The 10,535-nt window shown below is 60.3% G+C and overlaps 1 protein-coding gene across 8 annotated transcripts in view; it reads right to left on the reverse strand.

The window, feature by feature from the left end:
* The window catches only part of CIC (capicua transcriptional repressor), a 28,752-nt gene that overhangs the window by 9,938 nt on the left and 8,279 nt on the right, over positions 1 to 10,535 (reverse strand). Inside the window, exon 1 of one of the 8 annotated variants that reach the window (XM_017503077.2) lies at positions 1,058 to 1,355. The exons of 6 other annotated variants lie outside the window; for them this stretch is intronic. In XM_017503077.2, the coding sequence (XP_017358566.1) occupies positions 1,058 to 1,124 (67 nt within the window). In that variant the 5' untranslated portion in view covers positions 1,125 to 1,355. Of the gene's footprint in view, positions 1 to 1,057; positions 1,356 to 10,535 lie in introns of those variants that run through there. One more of the 8 variants, XM_037729406.1, reaches the window with a different exon arrangement.

Raw genomic sequence — 10,535 nt, forward strand, 5'->3', positions numbered from 1 at the left:
TGGGACCCACCCCTGGCTGGACTTTTGAGGCGGGCCTAGGATATGAGTGGGCTTCCCCTAGAACTGCCTGGCTCCCTGGGGGAAGTGGAACCAGCAGAGGAGAGAGGCCCCTGCTCGGGGAAGACGAAGAAGGGAGGAGGGAACCGCCCTAGCCCTGCTCTCCATCATTCCAGGCCTCCCCTTGATCCAGATCAGCCTGACCTGAGGTGACCTCCCCATGCCTACAGAAGCCTGGACGGGGGTAGCTCTGTGCAAGGCACTGGCCTCGAGACCTGATTCTGTGAGGGGCTGACAAAGGAAAAAGTAGACCTGAGGAAACAAGGGACTAGAATCACGAAGACAGCACTGGAAAGCACCCTAGACTCTACAATGACCCTATCCCTTAACCCTGGGGTTCTGGGGGCTCAAAAACCCATTGGGGCCCCCAACCCCATATAAAAGCCTCCAGGGACTTAAGACCTGTTCCTCTCTTTGCAAAGATCTTTCCCATCAGGGCCTCCTTTTTTCTGGGGGGTGGGGAAAAGGGACCCAGCAGACAATGGAGGGCAGTCCTACGGTCCTGCTCCCTCCTGAACCCCTTCCCAGTGCACAACCCTCCAGGTTCTTAGCTGTCTTCGCTCTCTGCAAAGTACACCACACACACTGCAGCCCGTCACTCTGATCTCAGCAAACAGTGCCTCCCTCGCTTCCTGAGACCTGTCCTTAGCCCCACTACCCAGTCCAAGCCTCCTCCCCTAGGACCAGCAGTTCTCGTGCTGTTCCTATTCTATCCGATGCTCCAGAGCCGGTTACTCTGCACCCCTCACCTTTCTATTACAGCAAACCCGTGCCATCCCATCACTTCAGCATCACAGCTGTCCCCAGGTACGCCCCATTCCGCTACACTCCCACCTGCCGTCACTAACCACTCGGCCCAGCCGAGCTCTATAACTTTCCCCGTCATCCCTTTACTCTGCCTCTACTGTTCTCTCCCGTACTATGCCCCCATCACCGTTACTCCGCACTTAGCACCCCGACACCTTGACCCCTGCAGTCCCAGGGCCCAGGCGCTACTGACCGAACATGCCGAGGCCACGGGAGGCCGCGCTGGACGCGGGCATCAGGGGCCTGTGGGCCGAATACATGGTCCGGCGCAGGGGGGGCCAGGCAGGGGCTCGCACCTCCTCAGCGGCCGACGCCGCTCCACCCGTAGCCCGTTCCTCGGCCGTCGCCGCTTGGGCCCGGGGGGAGCGGGAGGCCGTCGCCGCATGCCCCCCCCCCGCCGCCCCCCTCCGGCCGCCCCACACGGGGGTCTCCGCCGGGCGCGCCTGCGCACAGCGCCCGCTTGCCTCCCGCCGCCGAGGGGGCGGGGGAGGTCAGCGCGCACCGGCCCCGCCCCGCCCCCCGGCGCGCGCGGGGGCCGTCACGGGGCGCGCGGCACGGGGGCCATCGGCGCCGCCCCCTCCCTCTCCCTCCTCCCTCGCGGAGTCCGGCGGGCGGGGCAGGCGGGGCGGGGCGCGGCGCGCGTGCGCGGGGGCGGCCCCCTCCCTGCCCCGCTCGCTAGCTCGCTCGCTCCCTCCCTCCCTCGCAGCTCCGGCGGGTAACGGCTCTGGCCCCGCGCGCCCCGGCTGCCAGCGCCGCCGCCCCGCCTTTCCGGGCCCCGGGCCCGAGGCTCAGCGCCGGGTCGACCTCCGGCCCCGGGCGAGCAGACGGACCAGCGTGCGTGCGTCCGTGCGCTCCGAGCGAGCCCCGCGCCGAACCACCGCCGCCTCCCCGCCCCGCCACTACTACGCGCTCCCCCCCCCCCCCCCCCCCGCGCCGAACCACCGCCGCCTCCCCGCCCCGCCACTACTACGCGCTCCCCTCCCCCCGCCGCGCCTCCCCCCGCCCCTTCCCCGCTTCCCCCGCGGCCTTCCGCGCAAGCCCGGCCCCCCGCGCGTGAGCCCATTGGCTGCCGCCGCCGCGCGCGGGTCAGGCCCCGCCGCGCCCGCCCCCATTGGCCGCCCCGGGGGAACGTCAGTCATATGCAAATAAGGTCGGGGCGGGGCGGGCTCCGGTTGGCCCCGAGCCGGCCGGGGGCGGGGCCGCGGTAGGAGGGTGGCTGGGAGGGCGCACTGCAGTAAAGGCACCGAGCCAGGGGGCCGGTTCGGGGCGCTGCGCTGCGGAGGTCCTGGGGTTTTGCGTGGTACCGTGTAAGTCCAGTCTGCGCGAGGAAAACGCTCACGCGCGGTTCGGCCCGCCTCCCGCACGCCCGCCTGGCCCCGCTAGGCAGACAAACTGCGCGTAGGGCTGGGCGAGGCATCCCTGAGCCCTCACCTACTCACACTCACACTCCTCACAGACATACACAGACACACTTTCGTGCCACACCCATTATCTCCTACACACCCCACGGGCACATATGCCCTCTGTCTTACACCCACAGTCACACACGAATTAACACCTCACACACCTGCTCTCACAGATGTACAACCTCACACGCTCACGGTCCATCGCTCCCCACCCACCATCGTGCACACTCTCCCATCCTGTTCACATCACCCATCTCATCCATGCCTTGTCACACATGCCTCGACAACCCGCATCCTCATCGCACCCCCACCAGCCCACAGGAATCATGCAAACAGACATGTCAAGCAGGAGGAACTCAGCATAGCCCTGCTTGTCCACTACACACACTCCACACCCCTCCCACACAACCACACACTCCTCTGTCACATACACACAGCCTTCCTAACACTCACAAAGCGCCTTCTATCCCCAGTGCACACAGTTTTCACGGACACCATCATACCGACCCCACCCTCTATATAAACCTATCCTAATAGGCACTACCTGCTTCGGTACCCAGGCCCATCAGGTATACAGAACCCAGTGGCCGTCGACATCATTCAGCCACCCACCCTGACACTCATCTGCCACTCTGGACCCTCTTCCTAGTAGCATAAGGCAGGGTACCACAGAGCACACCATGTCTGGCCTCACCACGCTACTCTGCCAGCCACCCCCTAACTGCCCCTCCTCCTCCCAGAAAAAAAGGGCCAGGAAGAAAGGAAACTAACACTTACTGGGGCTGCTGTGTGCTGGGAGCTTGTATGTATTATCTGGTTCATTGAATCCTCACAGCCACCTAGGGAGGTATGCTTTATTACACCCATTGTTCAGGTGAGAAAATGAGCCTCAGAGATGGAATAAATTGTGGCAAGATCATGCAGTCAGGATGTACCAGCCCAGAGCTCCAACTCAAGCGTGCTGTTTCCATTACTCAAGGCCTAACCTCAGGGTGGACCCAGGGAGGGAACTACAGAGGCCAATAATACAGAGCCACGTGGACCACAGAAAGGTGAGGGGGCTCACACAAAGACACAAGCAAGGATGTGGGGCCCATCAGGCAGACACAGAGGCCTCAGATCACCCAAGAGGGACCCTGGGGCCATACCTAGTAAAGGCACAGGACTGGGGTCACACGGGCAGGTAAAGGTTGCACAGGCTCAGATGGACCAAGACTGGGCTCTTCCACAGGTTGGACGGCCGACAGGAGCAGACAAGCCCTTTCCCTAACCTTCCCCATCCACTGACAGAGCTGAAGAAATGGAGAGGGAGCAAAAACGGGGTAACCTGAGCGGGCAACACGGGAAGGGAAGGTCTGTAGCCCTCTGACCTCCAGAGACTACAGGGCCAGACACTTGGCTGTGAGCCTGGAGGGGCTACCAGAGGGACTATTAGGTGACTGCCCCCTCCTTCCTATGCAGCCCCAGACTCAGACCCTCCATTACCTCACTGCCCCAGGGACTGCAATGTGAGGCAGGAATTGAGGCTGAAATCAATGTGGCCCGCTATCTCCCCACCACTGCCCCCTCCTCTCCCCACCGGTGAGTGAGTCACCTACTGGCAAGTTAACCCCTTCCCTTCTGCACTACAGCCCAAGGACAGAACTCAGAGGAGCTCTGCCCCCCAGATCCCCCACTTCTGTTGGGTGAGAAAAAGAGCCAGGCATGGCACAGCAGGGAAAGTGGGCCCCACACATCTGGAAGGGTTGCACATCTGGTAAAAGACATAGTGCCCACGGAGGAGAGATGGGAAGAGGCCCCTTTAGGGGCAGCGTACAACCAAGTGGGGGCCTAGCCTGGCAGGGAGGGGCGGGAATCCGGGCAGGAAGGGCCCCCCTGCCCTGGGCACTGGGCCAGCCCTATACTTAGCTTCTATTGTTCAGGATGGAGGAACCCTGGGTGGGGGTGGATTAGGAGCAAAGAGGAGGGAGCAGGTCCTATCCCTAGACAGCTCCCTCTCTCTTGCCATCCCCAACCCTAACTGGGGCCTCCCTAGTTGGCAAAAGCTGGGGTAGTCTCCCCAGACCAGGGACCTAGCCCCATGTGAGAGGGGGTGCAATATCATCCTTCGCTCAAGGTACTGAGCAGGACTGTGATGGCAGCCACCCCCTGCACCAACCCCTAACCAACTCCACAAACAGACTCCCCCTATACAGCCCTCATTGTGCCACCACACCCAGGCCTGGGGACAGGGAACCTAGACGAAGACATCAACAGTCACAGGGGTGGATGCTACAGGCTGAGGCCTGCCCAGAGGCCTGGGGCGAGCAGCCAGGGATGCTGACAGACTGAGGGACAGGCAGAGGCACTCTAAACTCGCAGGCCCCATTTATTGAGTCCGTGAGGCACCGCACCCGTGCCGGCAGCCTGCGGCTCCCCACCCTGCTCTCCAGGGCCGGGTCCCCGCCTCAGCTCACCACCCCGGTGTCCCCAGCTCCCCTCACCCGCTTTCCACATACACACCCACCCACCCACCCCGGGCGGCGTCGGCGACGGCCAGGGTTGCCTGGGGAACGAGCCCAGGATTGGGCTGGCACGGCTCCGCAGGGATGGGGGGCTAAAAATAGCGCCGGGGTGAGTCAGTGTGAGTGGGGCTGGGGTAGGCAGGGGGACCAGGAGGAAAAGAGAGACATGGGAGAGAGTGTGGGGGATGGTCCCCGGAGATTGGGAGATGGGTGGGATGCGGGGATGGGGGGGTGAGAGACGTGGGTTTGGGGATGGGAAAGTGCGGGGGTGGGTAAGGGGTGTACAGGCGCTGGGGCTGGGAGGATTGGTCCCCGCGGGATGAGGGAGGGGCCAAGGCTCGGGCAGAGGAGGGGGCACCGCCCCGCGTTCCCCACCCTCCTCGCGCTCACGAGATTTTCCACTCGCCGCCTGGCCCCCAGCCAACCCCGGCAGGCCCCACAAAGCCGCTTTGTGCAGGGAGGGTGGGCGGGTGCCCGGCCGCCCTGACACCCACGCGGGCCGCGGCGGGGCGCCGGCCAGCTGGCAGCCGAGCTGTCTACAGTGGGAGAGTTCCCCACCCAACCCTAGGACGCAGCCGCGCAGGGGTTAATCGCTCGGGGGCGGGGAAAGCAGGCCTCGGCCAATCAGCGGTGGGCGGGCGAGACGGCAGCCAATGGGAAGGACGGAGGCGCGGCGCAAGAGGCCTACCCCTAGGGGCGCGCGGGAACCCGCACCCCTAGGTGCCAGCGGGGGCTGGGCGCGGCTCTCGCTGGGTGCCGGTGCGCGTCTACACAGCCCCGGAGCACCCGGTCTCCCCGACTACTTTGCAAGAAACAGGCTCAGAATGGGATTAACATCTTGCAGCCGGAAGGTGGCACAGCCGGGATTTGAACCCGAATCTATGTGGCTTCACAATCAGCTTTTCCGCCGAAATAGGGTGACGGGAGTTCCCTGCCCGGGCCCTCGTGGGGAGCGGGAACAGGGGATAGGGTGGGGGCTGAGGAGGCGACGCGGCGGGCTAGAGTCCAGCCGCCTGCGGTGCAGCCGCTGCCGCCGGTGGTAATGGGAGCCAGACGCCGTCGCCGCCGCTAATGCGCCTCCCTCCCGGCCACTAATGGAGCCATTAATACCCGGGCGCCGGGGGCTCCGGAACGCACCCCCACCACCCACTCTGCCGCGCATGCGTACGCCTGCTGCCCCGCCACCGCCCGCCGCCAGGAGGCAGCCTGACACCTCGCAGCATTTCTGGAGCTGGGGGCTGCCAAGCTGGAGGAGCTGGGGTCTCTTCTACAAAGTCACCAAGACTCACTCCTGCAACTTCACAAGCTCTTCTTCCTCTCTTCCTCATCCCCAAGCCATCTTCTTCCCAGCCAAGGCTTCCTGTCTCTCCAGGGCGGTCTCCAGGGTTCCCTGACACCTAGATGCAACATTTTCCCTCCTCTAAATGCCTTCTTGGCTCTTTACTGGCCCAAGCAGAGCGCCAGCTTCTCAGCCTGGCATTCGGGCTGGGTCTGTCGTCCATGGCACACTTCTGCTAAGCCTGGACTCTGGTGTCAGCTCCAGCCTCAACTAGCCACTTGGAGTTTATGCACTTTCATTGCTCCTGGTCTTTGCTCATGCAGCTACTTCAGCCGGAATTGCCTTTTCCTTTCTTTGACTACTCTGAGATCTACTCATTCCTCACACTTCAGCTCAAATGTCACCTCCAATGAGAAACCTACCTGAACAGCCCCCCATGAACCACTGAGTTGTCCCTGCCGCCTGGCTTCCCCAAACTCGGTACCTCACTGTGCTCATCCTTGCCTGTGCCTGCATCCACATCTGCCTTCCCCACACACTTGCCCCAGACAGCTCAGCCCTGGGCCTGGCAGAGGGATGAGGAGGGAGCTGGCTTCTGTTGGGGGAGATGGGGTTCACTGTTTGAGACAAAATGGAAATTATGGTGGGCAGTACCTGGATTTGGGGAGTCAGGAGACCCAGGCTCAACCCCTTTGGCCCTTCTTTTTCCCCACCTGCCCAAGCATAGTTGGTGGGTACTTCCTGGTCTCTGAGGCCCTACCTATTGGGATGCACTATATCTGGGATTCCTTTCAATGAAGCTGGCACCAAATATGTCTCCTGAAAGGCAAGGGGTAGCAGGGGGAGGTAGGGTGATCTGGGTCATGCCCTCTAGCAGGTGAGTGGGCACAGAAGCTTCTTTCCTGCCGCCCCCAACTGCCGGATCTCCTAGCTTGGTCCATACAGCCCCCGTCTTCCTGCCTGTCTTGGGAACAGGTGCTTGGACGGTGGATGGGTCTGGAGGATGGTTCTCAACAATTCTCAGCAGATTTCAGGGACAGTAGTAGGCAATTAATTTGTCAAGGAGCATGAGGGGGCTCCCTGGCCTGGACAACCTCCCAACCCTCCCCAAGAAAGAAGCAAGAGACCTGGTGCTTGGCAGCTGCCCACTATCTTAACAGAACAGAACACCGGCCCAGGTGTGGTGGCTCACACCGGTAATCGCAGCACTTTGAGAGGCCGAGGCAGGTGGATCACAAGGTCAGGAGTTCAAGACCAGCCTGGCCAAGATGGTGAAACCGTCTCTACTAAAAACACAAAAATGAGCCGGGAGCGGTGGCAGGCACCTGTAATCCCAGCTACTCAGGAGGCTGAGGCAGGAGAATCACTTGAACCTGGGGGGCAGAGGTTGCAGTGAGCTGAGGTCATGTCACTGCTCTCCAGACTGGGTGACAGAGACTCCATCTCAAAAAAAAGAACAGAACACCTGATATGCACAGGGTAGGGCTGGGAGGCTGGCATGGGGGCAGCTAGTCTGTCTAAAGAGTGGGAGTGGGAGGGCCACAGGGAGGCCAAGGCTGGCCCATAGACACAGGATGCCAAGACTGGCAGCCAAAACAAAAAGAGGGTGGGCTGAAAGCTCAGGCAAGGACTGAAGTCCAGAGAGGAACAAACTCAGGAGGGCATAGAGAGCCATCAGACTCAAAGAGAGTCTGACAGACAGTGGTCCAGAGAGAGACACACATATAGACCTAGAAATAGAGACCAGAGAGAGACACAGCAAGCCAAGGATAAGACAGACAGTAGAGCCAGACCGCCAGACAGAAGCCCAGGAGAAGGAGCAACCCCTGTCAACAAGGGGAAGCCAGGCAGGAAGCTGGGAGCTGGGAGGGAGGCCATACCAGGAATGGGGCTGAGACATCTGGACTCCTGGACTGGGGCTGCAGGCCCTGGGGCGGAATCCTTTCCTGGGGAGCAGGCGGGAAGAGTCACAGGGAGGTGGCAACAGCAGCTGGCTGGGCATGCCATGCGCAGAATGCTGAGAATGCCGGCTGCCTGCCCCAGCAAGTCCCCCAGAGGAAGCAAATGCCTGGCGGGGGGCAGGAGCAGGCAGGCTGCCCTGGGCCGCCCCCTCACACCTGCTGCCCTCTGATGGAGGGTCAGGCCCTGGCACGGGCCAGCAGAAGGGACCAGGCCTGCAACCTCACTATACCACCGGACACAGTCAGCCCTATTTGGGCCTCTTGGGGAAAAGGCCCCAAGCTGCCTACCTCCCAAGGGTTTAGGGAGGCCTCTGGGAGAAGAATGAAAGGGCCGGCTGTTCAGGGACCTGAAGGCATCCTGGATACCTCAGCATGGGTGTTGTTAGGCAGGCACTCCTCAGAACTGCCAGGACAGGCATTGGACAAGTTCTGACAACCAGGTGGCCCCCAGCAAGGGGCCTCCCTTCTCTGATCCTCAGTTTACCCCTTAACAGGCCTGGCAATCTGCTTCACAGCATCAGGTGGGGTTGATGAAATGGTCCCAAGCCTGGGGTAAGGCACACAGTGTCCACTCAGTACAGTGGGTATTACTATTATCATCATTATTGAAAGTACTTGCCGGGCACGGTGGCTCACATTTGTAATCCCAGCACTTTGGGAGGCCAAGGCGGGCGGATCATGAGGTCAGGAGTTCGAGACCAACCTGGCCAACATGGTGAAATCCTGTCTCTACTAAAAATACAAAAATTAGCTGAGCGTGGTGATATGCGCCTGTAATCCCAACTACTCAGGAGCCTGAGGCAGGAGAATCATTTGAACCTGGGAAGTGGAGGTTGCAGTAAGCCAAGACAGTGCCACTGCACTCCAGCCTGGGCAGCAGAGCAAGTCTCTGTCTCAAAAAAACAAAAAAAAGTGCTTAAGGGCCTGGGAGCTGGAGCCAGAGAGCCTGAGTTCAAATCCTGGCTTTTGGCGACTGGGTACAGTGACTCATACCTGTAATCCCAGCGCTTTGGAAGGCAAAGGCAGGTGGATCACCTGAGGTCAGGCATTCAAGACCAGCCTGGCCAACATGATGAAACCTCATCTCTACTAAAAATACAAAAATTAGCATGGTGGCACATTCCTGTAATCCCAGCTACTCAGGAGGCTGAGGTGGGAGAGTGGCTTGAACCCAGGAGGTGGAGGTTGCAGTGAGCTGAGATCGTGCCACTGCACTCCAGCCTGAGTGACAGAGCTAGACTCTGTCTCAAAATCCTGGCTCTCTCTCTTCCTAGCTGGGATACCCTGGGCAAGTCACTTAATCTCTCAGGCTATAGTTTCCTCCCCTGTCCAATGGAACTAATTGTGGTACCAGCCTGGGGCATCGTGAGGATTCAGGGAGGAAAGGCTCAGCAGGACTCACTGAAGTGTGCCAGGCACATGCATCACCAGTGCTGCTCACTGCCACTTTTGGTAGTGAAAGCTCCACAGTCTGGAAGTTGGGAGGTGGCTCAAGGCCCTCATCCTGCCCCTCACTGGCTGACTGACCTCAATCGAGACTCTTCCTTTGTCAGGGCCTCACTTTTCCTCATCTGGAAAATGGTAGCCAGAGCCCTGCTCGGCCTGCCCTGGTAAGCCTCAGCATCCCCTGCACCAGTGGCATCCTTCCCCACACAGCAGGAGTGGTCACATGAGACGATGCTGTGGGAGCCATGTCGGGGGCTGTGGGCACATGGTGGGATGAAGGGTAGGGGAGTGGTTAGAGACCCACTGCTTCAGTTTCTTCATTGGCCTAATGACAGAAATCCCTGCTATGAAATTTTGCTCATATCACCTATAACAACAAATGTAAAACATGTTGGTGGCAGGGTGAAACATGAAACTCACAACCTGAGTTCTGTGTATGAGCACGAGGGGCAGGCATAGCCCATGTCTCTGTGCCCTGTCCTTAGGGACTGGCCTGGGCTGGAGCCTCGTAAGGGCAGGGCCAGGCCAGTGCTCCTTCCTGAAAGGGTTCCTGCCCCAGCTCAAGTCACAGCAGCTCCTATACATTCACACCCAGCCTCCTTCCTCCCTGGTCTCCCTGCCTCTGCTCTCAGAGACTCAACCTACCTTCCAAGGTGCAGCAGTGGTTGAATCTGCTCAAAACCTCCCATGGCTCCCTGGTACCCTCAGGATACAGTTCATAATGATCTTATATAAAGGTCCTCTCTGTTGGGAGGATCACCTGAAGTCAGCAGTTTGAGACCAGCCTGACTAGCCTGACCAATATGGTGAAACCCCATCTCAAAAAAAAAAAAAAAAAAAAAAAGGTCCCCTCTCTGATCTGACCCTTGCTCACCGATCTGGCCACATATCCCCAGCACTCACCCACCATCTAGAGCCTTTGACTTTGCAGATTCAACAGCTTACAAATATCAGCTTTTGCCAGGCGCGGTGGCTTACGCCTGTAATCCCAGCACTTTGGGAGGCCGAGGCGGGTGGATCACGAGGTCAAGAGATCGAGACCATCCTGGTCAACATGGTGAAACCCCATCTCTAC

This window comes from Cebus imitator, unplaced genomic scaffold (assembly GCF_001604975.1).
Source record: "Cebus imitator isolate Cc_AM_T3 unplaced genomic scaffold, Cebus_imitator-1.0 Scaffold306, whole genome shotgun sequence".
In the NCBI taxonomy this organism is placed as follows: Eukaryota; Metazoa; Chordata; class Mammalia; order Primates; family Cebidae; genus Cebus; species Cebus imitator.